The sequence below is a fragment of the Brassica oleracea genome, chromosome C5 (assembly GCF_000695525.1).
Source record: "Brassica oleracea var. oleracea cultivar TO1000 chromosome C5, BOL, whole genome shotgun sequence".
Taxonomy (NCBI): Eukaryota; Viridiplantae; Streptophyta; class Magnoliopsida; order Brassicales; family Brassicaceae; genus Brassica; species Brassica oleracea.
Window position 1 is genome coordinate 15,810,934 of NC_027752.1, and position 19,872 is coordinate 15,830,805.

Here is a 19,872-nt window from a genome sequence, read left to right on the forward strand (position 1 = left end):
CATTAGTTCCATACATCCATCACACATAGAGCCATACTTTCAAAAAGACCTAACGAAGAATCCACTAAGAGGTTTCATAAGCCAAAAAACAAAGCATGTAACAAACCTTTTTATCGTTCACTTGATTGTCTATTATGAAATTGGAAGCTTAACATTTTATGACGAAAATCTATATTATAATACATCATTTTTTGCTCACTTTTTAGGCTATCCACGTGGCAAACGTGTGGGTCCCACTGAAAAATAAATCTATCTAATTACGATAAAACTTAAATCTGTATATTTTCTCCGAAACGGTAGTCGATCAAATCAAATCCCCTTTTCCCTTAACCCTAGCTAGGATCATCATAATAATTGACGATCGTCTGGCTGTTTCTGATTGATTCAAATCGGTAATTATGTTTTTGAATAAACAGGTGATCCCGTCGCGGAAGCAAAGAACTGTTGCGGTCTTGGCGACATCGGAAACATCGCTTCTCTCCCCGGAGTCGAAGCAGGAAAGTTGAATAGCCCCTTGACCCGTTACTTCCGTGCCCTGTTGCTTGAAAACTCTAACAAAAAGGTTTCATTTCCTTCTTCTTCTTTTTTTGAAAATTTTGTTTTCGAGACTACATATGATTATTGAATTTGTCCCTCTTTGTCTTATCACTGAACAGCAAATCAATGTAGCCAAAAAACCAGAAACGGTTCAAAAGATAGCAAGAGCTGTTGTTAAGCCGCAGCCGCAACCGCAGCAGCCTCACGAAGTGATTGTGATCAGTTCAGACACAAACGAGGTTGCTAAAGCTAAACAGGATCAGAGAGACCATGATGCGTCCAAGAAGAAAGTTACTTACTCTTTCGTTCTCAATGCTCGAAGCAAGGTAAGAGTTTCTTTGGTTTTTCAAAATCGGCATTTGAATATGCTTTTTGTGATTTATTGGTTACATACTTGACTTTAGGCTGCTGCTTCCAAGACTCTTGATATTGATTCCGGACAAAGACAATGACCTTGCTGCTGCTATGGAGTATGTTGAGGACATGGCTTTCTACAAAGAGATTGAGGTACTTGTGGTCAGACCCTTTATTCTAATATATGCTTTACGGATACGTTTTCTGAATGTTTCTGTTTTGTTTCCTGTTGCAGAATGAGAGCAGGCCTCAGATGTATATGCAGACACATATTGACATCAACGAGAAGATGAGATCGATTCTTGTAGACTGGCTTGAGACGTTGATGTCAAGTTTGATCTGTCTCCTGAGACGCTTTACCTCACCATCAGCATAATTGATCGGTTCCTGTCTCTGAAAACTATTCCGAGGAGAGAGCTACAGCTTCTAGGCGTTAGTGTTTTGCTCATAGCCTCCAAATACGAAGAAATATGGCCTCAGGTATGTGATGTAACACACATATCATAATGCTTGCAAGATTATTATCAATTAGAGCTGATCAGGGGTTTTGTGGTGTGAACAGGTCAATTATTCGGTATATGTCACAGACAACTCTTACCAGAGCACGCAAATTCTCGTGATGGAGAAAACCATTTTGGGAAATCTGAAGTGGTACTTGAGAGTTCCAACAAAGTATGTGTTCCTTGCGAGGTTCACCAAAGCTGCCAATCCAGACCCGGAGATGGAGAACATGGTTCACTTTGAAGTTGGGTCTGATGCATCACGACACTTTGAAGTTATTTATTCAAAGTGTTTTGAGGCTAAGAAGGCTCAAATTTTGTAACTCTTCGTCCTCATCTCTCATCTGCAAACTTTGTATCAATTTGATATAAAATTACCATTTGCGTTGCAGCTCTACATGAGCAACCTTATGCCTAACTAAGTTTTGATTATCTATCAGGTGACGCTAGCGAAGACTCAAATTGAAAAGTGGGCTGAACTGTAAGCATGGTCAATGTTAAAACTGTAAGCAGCTTATAAGCGATGGAATTTATCATTTAGATGCGTCTCTTATGTTTATGTTTATAATATTCTATTTGCAGAAATATATTCCAGCCATGAAAGAGACTGTCCAAACGAATGTTCAGACAAACGTACGAACACTATCTAACAAACCAAAGGTTTACCATGCTTCCAAGAGTTCAGTTACTCCCCATTTTGTCAAGAGTGTAGATCCCTATTACCAGGTGACTTATTTTTTATTTATAGCTAAATGTATTACATGGAAATAATCTTACAGCTCATCGTCTGATGACAATATCTGAAGGCTAAAAGGGTTAAGAAGCCATAACTTGATCAAGTGGCCATGGACACAAAACCTCATGTTGATAAGGTCAGAGCTACCATGAAGCCTTACACAAAGAAGGCTATTCACTACTACAAAATGTTTCTACAATCTGCTACAGTGTATCATCATCAGGCCAGAACCAGAGCCACTGTATATTGCATAGAGATTCTAGATATCAGTAGTCCCATTTCTAGAAGATTATGTTCGCTTTTAAGTTATCATAATTGTGTATCTCTGTCAAGGCCCAAGCCAATGTCGAAGGAAAGTTAAAGAGCCATGAACTGGCGCCACCTTTTGCTACCAAAGAACAGTTCATTCGGTTTTATTTCTGCTTAAACTGTGACATGTGTTATTTTCAATTAAAAAATTAGAAGCCACAGTTTCGGTTGACATTTAACTACCCGAGACGAATAACAAAACAGAACAATTTTTTTTTTTTTTTGTAACACACAAAACAGAACAATCAAATTAACATCAAACCTTCTTTTTTTGTAGGTCAAGCATCTGACGCTGACGAAAACATGAAGACCAATGACTACACCTAAGCAAATCCCTCACCAGTCACATTTAAAAACCATTTTTTTTTCAATCTCACAAATTAAAAACATTAAATACCTACATGAATTAGAGGAAATTGTGTCGATTTTCCCGACAACGAACAAACATGAGTTGACGACCTAACAGTTTACTCATAAACAGACAAAACTTTAGAATCAATGCACAGTTCTTTTGAAATCCAAACATTTTAAAATCCAGTTTTTACTTAATCATTATATTGGGCCATAAACTATATCAATTTCTATTTTTTGGTTGACCTATTTCAAACTTTCTTTGTCGACCAGAAATCATTTTTAACAAAGTCCAATAAAAACTCTAAAAATAATAATTTTGTAACTATATAATTTTATAAATGTCTAGAGTAATTAATTTTACAATTATATATTTTTGAAATTAATTTTGGGTAAAATAAGAAAATAAATTTAATTTATTATTCGTATAAATTGTTAAATTTTTAAATTAAAAATTTATATCTTTTTCCTTACACTATTTGATTTATATAGAAACAACTACATAAGTAAACACTAACCAACTCTATAAACCTCAGCTTTTGAATATGAAAACGCCAATAACGGTAATGGTCGACCAAATAATTACGAAGATAAGATATAAAAATATCAACACATATGAATTCGCGGTCATTCTTATATCTTCCTAATCAAGCAGTGTGACTTCTGTCTCATTCAGCACAATTATAGATAACATGAAAAAACAAAAATATAAAACTACACAAAGTTATCCGTCTCCGCGCTTGCGCGGGGGCTATGCTCCTAGTAAGATCTAAAGATTGAATCTTAAACAATACCCACCAAGCCTATAAATATTTACTGAAATTCCCGGATCATATCCTCAACTCATATGACAATTGCGGATGCGCGGTCTTTCACACTTTCCTACAACAATACACAAAAACAAAACAAATGGACAACGCTTACTGCCACGAAATCCAATAACGAAGATCAAAGCCTAAACGAAAAAAACATTTTTCAGATTAATTTTTTCGAAAATCAGCTAAAGTGCTAAAAAAATTGGTCTAGACCCGTCAATCATTACTCAGAGCCGGATTTGAATATTTTGGATCCTTAAGCTTAAAAAAAATTTGGCCATAAAAACTATTATTTTATGGAAAAATATTTAAAATCCTTTATTTGAAATTTGAACTCGCAACTCTAGAGTACTAATGAGGACAATTTTTTTTTTTACTCAACTTCAACTTTATATTATCCAAAAGAGTAGTACATGATTTTCAACCACATGGGATCAACCACACTTACATACAAAGTGATTTAGTATCACCCATGAACACATAGATGGATCATACGCTACCCGATCTTCTACTTTGATGTAATTCTACCCAGTGAGACAAACATTTCCTACGACTCAGAAAATACCGCATCTCAAACCACCTAAATTCAACCACAGAAAGTGAATAACACTAACACCAGAGACTAATTGGTTCTAATCAGGATTAAACATTTTAACACAACATTAGTTGACATATGATGAGAGCTCAGCTTTCGGACCAATGCTTCTTCACCGAGCGGTGCAATCCCAACTTGACCGAGCGCCATCAAGCTTTAATGCCTCATGTGAGATCCCTGGCCCGGACCTCCAAAATTTCTTTTGTTTTAAAAGGAGAAAGCCCGTTAGACTGCAGTCCATTAAGATAAATCCTAGGGTTCTATCATTCTTTTCTTATAAAAGGAGGTGCATCCTTGTTCTTTTCTCCATCAGAGAAAATCTAGCGAAGCTCTGCAAAGATCCCGAACCGTCAAGCTGTCACCATGGAACCCTAGCCGCCGGCCACCACCTTTGACGACCACCACCTGCGCTGGCCATCCTACGCCACCATCTCCGATTTGCTTCTTCATCTACCGTCTTTCGTTGTTGTTCATCAGATCTGAGAAGTAAGCCTTCGATCTCCTTATTCCCTTGCTTCCTCTCCATGATTTATCATTGGGTGTGATAGATCTGGTCTCTAATACCTTTTCCTATCCGTGTTGAGCGTGAGAGTACAGATCTGTGGTGGTGATGTAGCAAACCTTCTTCTTCTTCTAGATCTGGATCTGTGACGACGAGTAAGGCCAAGGTGAGGACCCGACCGTGAACTCTTATCATATCCAACAAGCCCTCGAGGGAAGTCCCTTGTTAATAAAGTCTAGGCGTAGTGTAGAACTATTCGTTTGTGTTTCTTGCTTGATGAAACTGTTAGACCTAGTTGTTGGGTTTTTTGATGTGATAAAAGCATATATATCTATTAGGATGTTAAAGGATAAACCGGTTGTGTGATATGAATGACTATGATGATGAATTGTGTGTGGTGAATGGATGTAACGAGATGTGTACATGGAAATGATGATGAATGTATATGGATGTGACACCGAGAACGGGTGTGGACGTCTGGGAATGTGTGGATGGGGAATGTGGCTCCTGATAGGATCGAGTCATGCTGAGTCTTGGCACAAGTGACTATGAGACCAGAGGACGGACAATGCCTGATTGAGCCAAAGAGGCCGTGACTGGGTAGTTACATATGAGCTATGGATCGTAGCCCGGTTTAGGCGCCCGTAGGAAATGCAGCGAAGGGGGTTCGGGATGGCTCCCCCGAGGTCGCCCGCTAGGTCCTAGAGGTCTAGGTTGCTTGTTGTTGTTGCATGCTAGTCCTTATTAGCTTGTGGCTGTGTTGATTGTTTGTTTGTCCTGATATGAGTTAGTAGGTTCCTAGAACTTACCCTCACTAAGTAATCCCAATTACTCACCCCTCTCTTTTGTAGGTACAAACGAGGAGGTCAGAGAGTGAGAGTCTTGTGGTGTTTGTTTTTTCTTTTAAGTTATTTATGAATTCAAAGACTATTGCTATGGTTTTATTGGAATAAAGTGAGGATTTGGATTGAATGAAGCGTTGTCGTGATCGAGTATGATCCGGAGGGACCGAGTCTTACACCTCACTTCTTAGTCGTAATGATGGAACTATTAAGTATTGAAAGCGAGCCTCGACCAACCAGAAACACAACCGGTTCAGCATATATGGCGTTCAATGGCATGGGTATGTACCACCGCCGAGACAAAGGAGTCACCGCTAGCGCTGGGAAGTAAGACACCATCACATACCGGCTACAATTTTCCTCCCACCGGTTGACAACACCAACAATTTGAAGCCTTCGCGACGTGACTTCTTAGTTTGGCTCACCGTTACTAGGGAAGGGAGATCCACGCCAGAGAAGGTGCCCCACTGAGACATGTGCCGTCACCGTGGAGGGATCGCTGGAGATCTACAAAGGGAAAAATCAGATCTGGCGTCACACCCCAGCTCTAAAAGCCGACCTCTTTCTCCACGCTGCTCCGAAGTCTCGTCGTTCCTCCAAGCCCTCGGAAGAAGTCACCTTTGTCCCTTAAGCTTTCTGATGAGTCATCAACGACTTAGAACAACACACATATCGACATCGAGAGAATTTGTGGAGAGAGAAGCAAAGGAAAAATAAGCTAAGGGGATAAGATGGCACCTCCGGCTAAAACCGGCCCGGAGTAGAGTTTCTTCACCGGCAAATTTTCTTCTCGAAGAAAGAGTTTCTAGGGTTTTAGGATTTTTTGTGAATTATGTCTGAGATTAGAATTGATAAACTACTAATAGGGACAATTACCAACCAAGATGTAGGTGTTTATTGCAACAAAGTTGGCTTCTAAAACTATTTTTGATTCGAAACATGTGATTGACTAGATTCTAATCAGGCTCGACTCTATCAATACTCTCATATAATGCGCATGATTACCACTTAACGATTTTTTGAATATTGATATTTGTTATAAATTTAGTATACTTCAATATCTTTACTTTATAGTATTTTTTTTGGTATAATTTATATTTAGAATAAAGAAAAAATACAGCTATTTTAAAGGTTGAAGTTGATTCAAACTCCGAAGAATTATTAATATACTTTTTTTATAGTTTGTGTCTGTGATATCCGAACCCGAAGGCCCGACTAATCCTAGGAATTAATTTATTTCGAGCACTATCATGTTAATTTGTTCTGTTTTTTTTTTTTTGTCAACTTGTGCATTTCATTGCAATAGCCCAATGGGCAATACATTACGATCAGTACAACAAAGTCCACTTAGAGAGAAATAATAAGAGTTAAGCCCAAATAAAGAGAGCGGTTGATACTGCATCACCATCCACGCGTCATCTGCAGAAGCTCTTCGAAACAGGTAAGGGTACACGTGTCCTTCAACTTTGAAGCAGCCGTCTGAGCTTGTGCCGCCGGGATGACTCCGATATCGCCTCTCCGTTTACTTTTCTCTCAGGTAAACGATTTGCACTGATTAAAGCCCTTATCACCATAAAATCGGACTGACTGACTGGCTGGATTCTTCGACCACCGGAGGTCTTTATACAGGAGAAGCTCTATATAACCGGAGATAGATTTTTGCCTGACCGCCATGAGAACGCCGACTCTACTAATCGTACTCCAAATTGACAGAGGCTTTCAACGCTCCATACTTCCTCCAATCAGAGATACTTTACTTCGATTTATTAATCGATTTGAAATAAAGCTTTAGACTCTTTGGAAGACCTCTGGACAAACCGCTGATCTTAGAGTTCACCACCAAACAGCCGTAATCAAGCATATGTGAAAGAGCTTTACACAGCTCCTCCCTCTGAAAGATTTAGATGGGATAAGAGGGAGAGAGAATTCTCTCTCTATAAAGAAGAGAGAGCGGTAAAGGTTCTGTTAAAAATACCTATCTCTAATACGAGTTATGGGTCTTGTAACACTTGGGCTACACTTGACCATTTTTATGAACCCAAACCTATTTTTTGTACTACTTATCTGGATGGATATGAATTGTTATCGAGTCCTCATAATATTCTTGTCTTTCCATCTTTTTAAACACTCCACATAAAAAACAGTAGTAAAATGCTACAATTTGGGCTTTGAATAAAATATTATCCTTGTTTTGTTCCTCCTCTTCCCCATCAGAAACACAACAAAGATCAATCAATCCTCCCACTCCAATTTCTGCAAATTCAAAACTCACTGATTTATTTCGCATCTCTGGGTTTCCTCAGATTGCTCCAACATTACCGATCTTCTTCAGGTATTTTTCTGCCGATTCGATTAGATTCTGAGTTTCAAAACTGGATTCCATGTAGCTCTTCTCTTTTACCGTTTCTTAAAAGCTTTGCCTTTAGTATATAAAATATTTGAAATTTGTGTTTTTAGCTCTTCTCCCCCATTGTTTAACGGAAAGCTAAGTTTTTTGTTTGCATCCTGAGATAATAATGTGATCTTTTTAGATCCTGGGTTAGGTCAGTGAATCTGCTTAGGAGCTTTACTGTTCATTGCGTCATTTGGAGATAATAACTGATTGGTGGGTTTGTTATGTTTAAACTTATAAGCAGAGCTCCTTCTCGTCTAGTGTGAACAACGTGATAATGGGTAGTAGCGAGGTGGACAAATCTGGTGAAGAGAACGAACCCAAGACCCCTCCACCACCTTCTTCTGCTCCTGTTACTTCACAAGTTTGCATTTTGTTATCTATGGATGGATTCTACCAAAAGTGTGTTTGTTAGTGTTCATGCTTTGGTGTTTCTGTGTTTGTAGGAACCTTCTTCTGCTGTGGCTACTCCTGATTGGTCTGGTTTCCAGGTCTAGAAAGAGATTCCTTGTTTCTTTGTCTGCATTTTGGGTGTTATGTGGCTCATTTTTATGTTTCTTGTTTAACAGGCTTATTCTCCTATGCCGCCGCCTCATGGTTATGTAGCATCAAGTCCCCAACCTCACCCTTATATGTGGGGTGTTCAGGTAAACTTTGAGGGCTTATGTTGATATTTGCATACTTGGGAAGCATTATATTGGTCACTTGTGTAGGTTTCATCAAGCTAAACATAAGTATTTCGTTAGGCTCTCCATAACCATTGTGCGGACTAATGAAAATGTTCTATTTTTTTTTTTTCTTTCTTCTTTTTGTAGCATATGATGCCTCCTTATGGAACACCGCCTCATCCATATGTGGCGATGTATCCCCCAGGTGGCATGTACGCTCACCCTTCATTACCTCCGGTACTGCTCCGCTTTTTAGATCTTTTGGTTATGTGTTCAAGTTAGTGAATGTTTATGTTATTTCTGTTAAACGTTTTGTTTCCGTGCTGCAACAGGGATCTTATCCATATAGTCCCTATGCAATGCCTTCTCCTAATGGAATGGCTGAAGCTTCAGTGAGTTATCCATTTTCTTAATAAGGTTCTGTGTCAATTCGAATGGGATTTTGATCGAGGAATGTCTTTTGGATTCTCAGGGAAATACTGGAAGCGGTGTGGAAGGTGATGGTAAACAAGCTGAGGCGAAGGAGAAGTTACCAATCAAAAGATCAAAAGGAAGCTTGGGAAGTTTGAATATGATTATAGGAAAGAAGAATGAGGCTGGAAAAAACTCAGGAGCATCAGCTAATGGAGCTTGTTCTAAAAGGCATGTCACTTCATGATTGTAATGTCATTGTATTATATATTTGCTGAAACTGGCAGTTTTTTGTTTGGTTTTTACAGTGCTGAGAGCGGTTCTGATGGTACAAGTGAAGGAAGTGATGCAAATTCACAAAATGTAAGTTTCTAGCAACCCGCTAAATTGTTTCAGTTTGTGAGCATGATGATGTTACTGATTAGCTTTGCAAACGTTTGTAGGACTCTGGATCTAGACACAACGGGAAGGATGGTTTGTTAGTCTATCTTTAACTCAGCTCTTATGATGTGATATAGACCTAAATGTTCAAAGATGCTACCTTCAACAGGTGAAACAGCTTCAGATTCTGCTCAGGGACCACCTCGTAATGGAAGTAATCAACCGGTGAACCAAATTGTCCCAGTCACGCCAGTGTCGGCTACAGGTGTCCCAGCTCCACCAACAAATCTAAACATGGGAATGGATTACTGGAGCGGTCATGGGACAACAGTTCCTGGAGTTGTAGTAGATGGTTCCCAATCACAAACATGGGTGCAGGTCTGTGTGTAACTTATGTCCCCTTTTACGGTTATTCAAGCGGCGTGTTTAATTGCTTTGTGAATTAGGACGAGAGAGAGCTTAAGCGACAGAGACGGAAGGAATCAAATAGGGAGTCTGCTCGTAGATCTAGGCTGCGTAAACAGGTAATACTCAAAACTGCTCTAGCATCAAAGGCCATACATATGAAATGATCAATAGCTTTTTTTTTTTTCTTTATTTGCATGTTAAGGCGGAATGTGACGAGTTAGCGCAACGAGCAGATGTGTTGAATGGAGAAAACGCAAGTCTTAGAGAAGAAATTAACAAGCTTAGAAGCCAACACGAAGAGCTTGTTGCTGAAAATAGTGCTCTCAAGGTAAATTTACAAAAAAATCTCGCCTCTTTTTGTGCCAGGTCCGTAATGGATTGAAATGTTCCTCGTTGTTCTTGTAGAATCGATTTTCGACAGTCCGGTCACTGGAAGGTGTAAACTTGGATGGCAAGGAGCAAGAGCCGGAGACAAGCACACGTCAGGATGTTGCAGAGACCACTCGTGGTTCCTACAACAACTCAGCCTGACTCGAGAACATCAGCTAACAGTTTCATGTAATTTTAGGGACCAGAGTTTGTTTTCTTAGTGTTTTGCGTATTGGTGCGTTTTAATTAAGCAGAGGACAAAATTGAGAGCGTCACCCAGAAGAGGAGAAAACATATCATTTATAAGAGAAACCTCTAAGCAACGTTAATATCCATAATTTAACCCCAAGAGAAAAAAAAAACAGATTAATCATATTGAGAACGCAATGATGTTATCGTGTCAGGTCGCTTGTTCGATCATACTTACTGCACTAGTTTGTAACAGCTAAGAGTCTCTCCTCTGTCCAATGGCTCTTGACTCGAACTGACCGCCTCATCAGCCTCATTTGAATCCTCTTTTGTCCACACCATTTGTTCTTTTCTAATATTATACTTGTACGTGAGTATGATCAGCTTATCAAACATTAGCAACAATCAAAGTCTTCTTATAAAAAAATTGGGTTGGAGAATGTAAGCACAACATTGCACCACCCACTTTTCCAATAAACCTCATGTTTGTTGCGTCTTTCAAGTGCAATCTCATCACACCAAACCTTCTTTTTCGAACTAAAAGAACTTGCACACTTATCCCATAAAACATTAATCTTCCCACCATAATTTGCCAACCTAGCACAACCATATCTTGTTGGTAATTTTGTTCGTTCTTCCAGATCCTTCTAAACTGTCAAAGTTTCTGGGAGTTAACTGGCCATACTAGGGATTCATGGCATTGGAAGTCGATTCTCAAGCTTAAGGCAACTTGCGAGGCCGTTTATTGTATGCACGGTTCAAAATGGAAGATCAGCTAGTTTCTGGTTTGATCAATGGACACCGTTGGGAGCTCTAATTGATGCTCTAGGACCTTCAGGACCCCGTGCTCTACGGATAACTCTTCAAGCTACGGTCTCCGAGGCTACCACATACGACTTATGGAATCTGCCAGCGCCTAGATCCGACGAAGTAGTAGCTCTCCATGCTTATCTGACAACAATTCATGTTCCTTCAGGTGCACTTGACTCAGATTTCTATTCTTGGACCATTGAGGGGGTGAAGTTTCAGTCTTTCTCCTCATCCAAAACATGGAACACGATCAGAGAAAGACAACCAAACCGTAATTGGTACAATGCGGTATGGTTGAAAGGCAATACGCCTAAACATGCTTTCCATATGTGGGTTGCTGTCAATGACAAGCTACCGACGCGCTCCAGATTAGCGGCTTGGGGGAATGCTCACTCCAACCACATGTTGCTTATGTTGGAGATAAACATAAAGATAACTTAGGAGTTAAGTTACACCAATCCTAATGAGTATAGGATTAGAGAAAAAAGGAAATATGTGTTCCTAATGAGTTTAGGAATATAGTCTCTATATAAAGAGTTACAAAAGGGTTGCATACCTTTGTGAGAGTTTTAGAGATTGTGTGTTTTGTGTGCTTAAGCTTTGAGTGATTCTTAAGCTAATAAGGAAGAGTTTCTTTATATCGAGTTCATACAATCTTTAGACTTATATTTGGTATCAGAGCCAAAATCCTTTGATCAAGAATCATGGGAGACTTAGTGGTGGTAACGACCAAGAAGGAAGGAGGTTCTTCCTCCATAAAGTGTCCTATGTTAACAACAACAAACTATACTGTATGGGCGATACGGATGAAAATGTTATTGAGAGTTCATAAAGTGTGGGAGGTAATCGAGACAGAATCGACCGAAGGTGATAAGAATGATATGGTGACAACTCTTCTTTTCCAATCGATTTCGGAGACTATGATCCTACAAGTTGGGGAACTTGATACCGCAAAGAAGGTGTGGGATGCGATAAGACCCATCATGTAGGAGCTGATAGAGTTCGAGAGGTGAGGCTACAAACCCTCATGACTGAGTTCGATCGGCTAAAGATGAAAGAAACCGATAAAATTGATGACTTCGTGGGCAAGTTATCAGAGATTTCATCAAAAACTACCCAAGGAGAAAGTATGAATGAGGCGAAACTTGTTAAGAAGTTTCTACAAGGAATACCACGCAAGAAGTTCATTCACATAGTTGCCTCTCTCGAGCAACTACTAGACTTGAATACCGCAAACTTCGAAGATGTCGTAGGTCGCTTGAAAGAATACGAGGAGTGTATAGCTGCGGAAGAAGAAGAAGAAACACAAGATGATCAGAGTAAGCTTATGTACAGCAACTCTGAACCACAACATCGAGACGGAGGATATAGAGGACGTGGTCGAGGAGGCCGGTACTATAATAGAGGAAGAGGACGAGGAAGATCATCATATTGGGAAAGTAGAGACCCCTCAAGGGTCACGTGTTACCGATGCGACAAACTAGGACACTTTGCTGCGATGTGTCATGATAGACTACTCAAGCTACAAGAAACTATCGAGGGCAAAGACGGAGATGACACCCAAGAAGCCGAAGGACTCATGATGCATGAGATAGTTTATCTGAATGAACGAAAACGTGAAGCCTAAAGAGTTCGAATCCAGTAAGGATGGAGAAAAAATATGGTACTTAGACAACGGGGCAAGCAACCATATGACTGGTAATCTGAGCTATTTCAATAACATTGATAAAACAATCTCCGGGAAGGTCAGATTCGGAGATGACTCGAGAATAGACATCAAAGGGAAAGGATCTATTTGTTTTATCAGTCAAGACGGGAAGAAGAAGAACCTTGCCGATGTCTACTACATACCAGCGCTAAAGAGTAACATCATAAGTCTTGGGCAAGCCACAGAATCAGGTTGCGATGTAAGGATGAGAGAGAACACTCTTAAGGTTCATGACAAAGACGGGAACTTAGTTGTGAAAGCTTCAAGATCAAGGAACCGCTTATACAAGGTAGTAATTGAAGTCGAAGAACAAAAGTGTCTACAACTCCAAGCGTAGAGAGTTTCATCACGTTGGCATGCACGACTAGGTCATCTTGGTGTCAACGTTTTGAAAGTGATGATAGGAAAGGAACTAGTGATCGGACTTCCTGAGTTAAAAGTCGAGAAAGAGGTGTGTGAAGCATGCTTGCGTGCGAAGCAAACAAGGCAATCCTTTCCGGTTTCTACCTCCTATCGTGCATCTAAATCTTTGGAACTAATACACGGTGATCTCTGCGGGCCAATAACACCACCTACAGGAGGAAGAAACAAATACATATTCGTTCTGATAGACGACCATTCACGCTATATGTGGTCTATTCTTTTAAGAGAAAAAGGAGAAGCATTTGAGAGATTCAAACGGTTCAAGTCAATAGTGGAGCAAGAATCCGGTACAACAATCAAAACACTTAGGACAGACAGAGGAGGAGAGTCCACAAGCAAGGAGTTTCAAAGCTTCTGCGAGGTATCAGGAATACAACGCCACTTAACCGCTCCCTACACGCCACAACAGAACGGAGTAGTTGAAAGGCGGAACAGAACCTTGTTAGAGATGACAAGGAGTATCTTAAAGCATATGGAGGTACCAAATTATCTGTGGGGGGAAGCTGTGAGACATTCAACTTATTTGATCAACCGCATCGCAACAAAGACCTTGACACTACAAACTCCATATGAAGCTTTCAAAGGAAGAAAGCCGAATTTCACTCATCTCCGAGTATTTGGATGCGTCGCTTATGCTAAAACAGAGTCAGCAAACCTAAAGAAACTCGATAATAGGTCTCGTACTCTTGTGCACCTTGGAACTGAGCCTGGTTCTAAGGCTTACAGACTCTTTGATCCGACGCTGCAGAGAGTAGTGGTAAGAAGAGACGTCATCTTTGATGAAGATCGAGCATGGGAGTGAAACAAAACCAATTGTGGTGAAGTCGAGAAGCCGGGAATGTTCAAAGTTGTGCTCAAAGGATATGAGAATCAAGACATCACAGATGGATCAGGCACTGCTACAGTTAGCGAAGAAGATGACAAACGTGAAGAAGAAGACACAATCGAAGAGGATCTCGAGCAACAATCAGACGACGATGAAGAAACAGAAGCTCCTCGTCGCCGGTCAACACGAATCAGAAAAACACCTGGCTATCTTGATGACTACATCTACCTTGCTGAAGAAGAAGGAGAGCGTCTTATGTTGCTACTAGATGAAGAACCGTGGGACTTTAATGAAGCAATGGAGGAAAAGGTATGGCGTGACGCGTGTGAGGAAGAAATCAAGTCGATCGTAAAGAACGGCACATGGGATTTCGTCGACTTGCCTCCAGGAGCAAAACCAATAGGTCTAAAGTGGATTTTCAAGATAAAGCGGAACGCTGATGGCAGTATCAACAAGTATAAATCTAGATTAGTGGCTAAAGGCTACATTCAACGACATGGCATTGATTTTGAGGAAGTCTTCGCGCCAGTTGCTCAGATAGAGACGGTCATATTTCTTATTAGCCTTGCAGCCTCTAACGAATGGGAAATCCACCATTTGGATGTAAAAACAGCTTTCCTTCGTGGAGACTTGAAAGAAGTTGTATATGTAAGCCAACCCGAAGGATTTGAAGTTGCTGGACACGAAGAGAAGGTATACAAGCTTAACAAAGCTTTGTATGGTCTGAGACAAGCTCCAAGAGCATGGAATGAGAAGCTCAACAAGGTCCTTGAGAAACTCAACTTCAAAAAATGCTCAAAAGAGCCTTCCTTGTATCGCAAGACAGAGAGTGGGCATCCTTTGCTTGTTGCAGTATACGTCGACGACCTACTAGTTACAGGTTTTTCAACAGCAAAAATACTTGAGTTTAAGAAGGAGATGTCAAACAACTTTGAGATGAGTGATCTCGGGTTGTTAACTTACTACCTCGGTATCGAAGTATGTCAAGAGGAGGGTATTATAACTCTGTCGCAGGAGAGATATGCCAAGAAGATCCTATGTGAAACAGGAATGGAGGAGTGTAATTCTGTTCAAACACCAATGGAGTTTGGTCTGAAGCTCTCGAGGGCAAAGAAGGAAGAAAGCATTGACGCCAAAGACTACCGGCGAAAGATAGGTTGCTTGCGTTACCTACTCCACACGCGTCCTGATCTTGCCTTCAGCGTCGGTTACGATATATGCATGATCCTAAAAACTCCCACGGCGCAGCTATAAAGCAGGTCTTGAGGTACTTGAAAGGAACAACAAAGCTAGGCCTCGTCTACAAGAAAGCTAGCACGACCGAGATTAAAGATTATGGTGATTCAAGCCATAACATAGATGATGACGACGGTAGAAGCACCACAGTTCATATATTTTACTTGAATGATTGCCCAATTACTTGGTGTTCTCAGAAACAAGAGACTGTAGCTCTATCATCATGCGAGGCTGAGTTTATGGCTGCAACCGAAGCAGCGAAACAAGCCATATGGCTTCAGGAACTTTTGGAAGAGATCACCGAGAAGCCGAGTCAGAAAGTAGTCATACGCCTCGACAACAAATCAGCTATAGCACTCACAAAGAATCTAGTCTTCCATGGCCGCAGCAAACACATACACAAGCGCTATCACTTTATCCGAGAATGCATTGAGAACGAACAAGTTGATGTTCTTCATATTCCGGGAGCAGAACAAAATGCATACATTCTCACCAAAGCTTTAGGAAGAATTAAGTTTAAGGAAATGAAAGATCTCGTTGGAGTTCAAGATATTGAAGAAGTTAACTTTAAGTTTAAGGGGGAGAATGTTGGAGATAAACATAAAGATAATTTAGGAGTTAAGTTACACCAATCCTAATGAGTATAGGATTAGAGAAAAAAGGAAATATGTGTTCCTAATGAGTTTAGGAAATATAGTCTCGATATAAAGATTTGCAAGAGGATTTCATACCTTTGTGAGAATTTTAGAGATTGTGTGTTTTGTGTGCTTAAGCTTTGAGTGATTCTTAAACTAATAAAGAAGAGTTTCTTTATATCGAGTTCATACAATCTTTAGACTTATAGCTTATGCATGTGTATGAATCAAGGGACCATATCTTCATAGAATGTCCTTTTAGCAAGGACCTTTGGCGAAGGATGCTCCAAAAACTGTCTTCAACAAGATTTACTTTTCACTCTTGGATGCAGCTACTGGATTGGCCTTCCACGACTCCCATTCGGCCCCTGCGTATCCTCATAAGCGTTGCAGTCCAAGCAATTGTTTACAATCTCTGGGCTGAAAGAAATAACAGAATCTTCAAGAGCAAGGTGTTAATCACATCAGAACTCTTCAAGATTGTGGACAGATAAGTGAGGAACACCATCTCTACTTGCAAGACCAGGAAGCATTTCAAGAATCTCATGGCTGTTTGGTTGTTCTAACTAAAAGCCTCTAAAAACCCTTTCAGATTGTAGGCATGTTTTTTTTTTGTTTTTGCCATGCCAAGCAAACTTTAGTTTTCAAGCTATTTAGATTGTAAGCTTCTTTCGTTTATATGATATTCAAAGTTAAGCAAAAAAAAAAAACTTTGCACGATCTTCCTCAAAGTCGTGCCATTCAAGAACTTTATTATTTCTATAACCGTATATTGTAGGCCCAACCACACACACCTAAATAGATGCTTGCGCCCATCATACTACGTTCGATTGCATCCAATATACCCAAAAGATTTTCTTTGATCACTAATATCTTGATTATTTATAGAAAAATACCTAGGATACTACTAAAAAGTTTTTGTCACAAATATAGATTCTAGGGATAAAAATGACCAAAATATTTTATTAAAGAGGTAAATATACACTTATACTCCTAAGGTTAACTAATCTAAACTTTAGGGTTTAAAGCTAAGAGGTGAGATTTGGGATTGAAGTTTAAAATTTTATAAATAAAAAATAAATATTAAAAATTTAAAAATAAAAATTTGAAAAATAGTTTCAAAAAGTATTTTCGAATTATAAAAAGAAAATTTGAAAAAAATAAATAAAAATTTCAAAAAAAAAAATTCAAAAAAAAAATTATAAAAAAATTTGAATTTAATTTTTTTTTTTTTTTTTTATTTGTATTTATATATCTAGGGTATTAGAGTCTTTATATATAGTCTATTTAGGAGAAATTGCAAGAAGACTAAATTACCCTTCGAATAGGAACGAGACCCATCGAGTTAGGATTTGGAGGTGTGTGTAGCAGAGATCAAGTCAAAAGATCCTGGAAGTCAGTTGTGGGACACGAGATGAATGTGATCCTTAGTTTGAAGGGGAGAATGTGATATAACAAACTAAGTCCCACATTGGAAAATTAGACAAAGAGAATCTAATATATAAAGAGCTGTTTAACTCTAATAGTACGAGGCCTTTTGGGAAGGAAACCAAAAGTAAATCCTTGCGGGCTTGCCAATTAGGCCCAAAGTGGACAATTTCGTACTAATCGGATAATAGAGAGTTGGATATGAGGTTTAACAATCCCAACATGTGCCATGTGTAAGACCAACAATCCCTGAAGAACACCCTAGACGTGGGCTTACCATTGATGTGTCCGCCAAGCATGTATGTGGGAACCGAAATTCGCACTGTCGATTTCCGTTGAATTAGGAAAGATAGGAAACGCTAAATTTCTCAGAAGTCCCGGATATCTGCTAAACCACACGCCAAACAATCAGAACACGAAATACACAGACGAAATAAAATATGAGAATCGAAAAAGAAAGCAAAGGATGTCTTATTCTGAATCTGCGTATGAGGGTTACAACATGGTAAGAGCCTTGGCTGCAAGAGCTGCCAGCGAATTTCCTAATTCTAACAACCTAAGACTGCAAAAACCTAGTTGAATCGTAGCTCGATAAGAAAACGAAAAGTTGCCTATTGCTCTAAGTGCTAAGTTTGTTGTGAATATGAATAAAGCGTCTCCCTTGTGCCTCTCGTCTTCGCATCCCTTATATACTCCTCATAGGTCGTTTTTGGGCCTTCTTTTTCAACTCTTGGGTCGAGTTTATCTTTTGGCGGAAATTTTGCATTTTTCCCGATCTTCGTGATTATCCCCTGAAACTATTACATTTATCTTCGAACTTAACATTTACCTCTTTTTGCGAACATTCGATAAACCATCATAGGAATTTGGGCCCATCATAGGAATTTGGGCCGATTTATCGTTAGAAATTCGTAAGTGGACTTTTGCCGCATTTTAGACCATTTGAACCGTTTTAGACGAAAACGTTGTTACGATTTCTTTTCGGAACATTCAAACCATCTCGTTAAAAATACCCATAACTCGTATTAGAGATAGGTATTTTTAACAGAACAAATTAACATGATAGTGCTCGAAATAAATTAACTCCAAGGATTAGTCGGGCCTTCGGGTTCGGATATCACAGACATAAACTATAAAAAAGTATATTAATAATTCTTCGGAGTTTGAATCAACTTCCACCTTTAAAATAGCATTTCCAGTGATACTGTACTTTTTCTTTATTCTAAATATAAATTATACCAAAAAATATAAAGTAAAGGTATTGAAGTATACTAAATGTATACCAAATATCAATATTAAAAAAAACGTTAAGCGGTAATCATGCGCATTATATGAGAGTATTGACAGAGTCGAGCCTGATTAGAATCTAGTCAAGCACATGTTTTGAATTAAAAATTGTTTTAGAAGCCGACTTTGTTGCAATAAACGCCTACATCTTGGTTGGTAACTGTTCCCATTAGTAGTTTCTCAATTCTAATCTCAGACATAATTCACAAAAAACCCTAAAACCCTAGAAACTCTTTCTTCGAGAAGAATAATCTTCAGTACGATGCCGGTTTAGCGAGACAGTTTGAATCAATCGTATAGTCGAGATAACCATGGTGTTAAGTTTAACCGTTATCCCCTTTATATGATTGATCCGAATTTATACGAGAAAATAAGCTCTTGTTGTTTTGTCCGTAAAGTTTCAACGGTAACTACGATTGAGACGAAACAAGAGACAGTTCGACCGAGACCCGAAGAGGGGGGTTCCGGAGACGAGATTGCACGTTTCTGTATTGATCCAACTCGGGACAAGCGAAACTGGACAAGGCTGATTGGATTGTCCAATCCAATCGCCGTTGGGCGCGTTGGCCTTGGCTAATCCAACTTCTTGATGGTCGGACGGTGTTGGTTTGGTTGTTTCGATGCTCGGGAATTGTTCTTTTGATGGTTTGATCGATCTCTTGCGAAGGACTTGTCGTGTAATAATCTTGAGAATACGAAGTTTTAGTTTTCCGTATTCTTATTTTCCTTTTGGAAAGGTTTCTCGGGAACTTTTTCGACATTGATTTCATCGTTATCGATTGTGACCCCAACAATGTAGATATTAGAACCAATTGTGGTAAATTTTCATAGGAACGGATGATAAGAAGGATTATTGACATCTGGGACTGAGACCAACAGATTGTCATGTGACATCCTCTCTTGCTTCATTAATGGTCTCAAGCGATTTAGGGTTAGGGCTAGGGTTAAGGACCAGATTTAGTCTCCGACAGAGCATGAACCAAAATTATTTGTTAAAATAATGTTTATAAGCACACATAGAGACTACTCTAGGTGCGGCCTAAAAGAGTTCGAGTCTGGTAAAGCTCAAGTGAAGCAAAGAGCAAAGAGAGAGTGTAATTTTTTGGAAACTAAGAGCAACTCCAATGTTAGTTTTTTACCATAGAGTTCTTAAATTATCT

The 19,872-nt window shown here is 39.4% G+C and overlaps 2 protein-coding genes and 1 pseudogene across 2 annotated transcripts; all 3 read left to right on the plus strand.

Moving 5' to 3' along the window:
* The first annotated feature begins 262 nt into the window (after positions 1-262).
* Positions 263-2,608, plus strand: LOC106344619 (annotated as a pseudogene).
* A 5,064-nt stretch (positions 2,609-7,672) lies between these two features.
* On the plus strand, positions 7,673-10,505 carry LOC106343168 (transcription factor HBP-1a). Its single transcript, XM_013782316.1, has 13 exons — positions 7,673-7,873; positions 8,178-8,297; positions 8,380-8,424; positions 8,503-8,580; positions 8,749-8,838; positions 8,934-8,993; positions 9,074-9,243; positions 9,321-9,375; positions 9,456-9,486; positions 9,563-9,771; positions 9,840-9,917; positions 10,004-10,129; positions 10,207-10,505. Exons 2-13 carry the CDS (start codon positions 8,211-8,213, stop codon positions 10,330-10,332), a joined length of 1,155 nt encoding a protein of 384 aa, XP_013637770.1. The 5' UTR covers positions 7,673-7,873; positions 8,178-8,210; the 3' UTR covers positions 10,333-10,505.
* A 51-nt stretch (positions 10,506-10,556) lies between these two features.
* On the plus strand, positions 10,557-11,610 carry LOC106344620. Its single transcript, XM_013783964.1, has 2 exons — positions 10,557-10,608; positions 11,048-11,610. Exons 1-2 carry the CDS (start codon positions 10,557-10,559, stop codon positions 11,608-11,610), a joined length of 615 nt encoding a protein of 204 aa, XP_013639418.1.
* Positions 11,611-19,872: the final 8,262 nt, after the last annotated feature.

Excerpts from the sequence above, each read along its gene's own strand:
- LOC106343168 (XM_013782316.1), top strand. The coding sequence starts at position 8,211 with ATGGGTAGTAGCGAGGTGGACAAATCTGGTGAAGAGAACGAACCCAAG. Across the intron at positions 9,376-9,455 it reads GTGATGCAAATTCACAAAAT|GACTCTGGATCTAGACACAA; the intron begins GTAAGTTTCTAG and ends AAACGTTTGTAG. Across the intron at positions 10,130-10,206 it reads CTGAAAATAGTGCTCTCAAG|AATCGATTTTCGACAGTCCG; the intron begins GTAAATTTACAA and ends TTGTTCTTGTAG.
- LOC106344620 (XM_013783964.1), top strand. The coding sequence starts at position 10,557 with ATGATGTTATCGTGTCAGGTCGCTTGTTCGATCATACTTACTGCACTA. Across the intron at positions 10,609-11,047 it reads CATACTTACTGCACTAGTTT|GGATTCATGGCATTGGAAGT; the intron begins GTAACAGCTAAG and ends TGGCCATACTAG.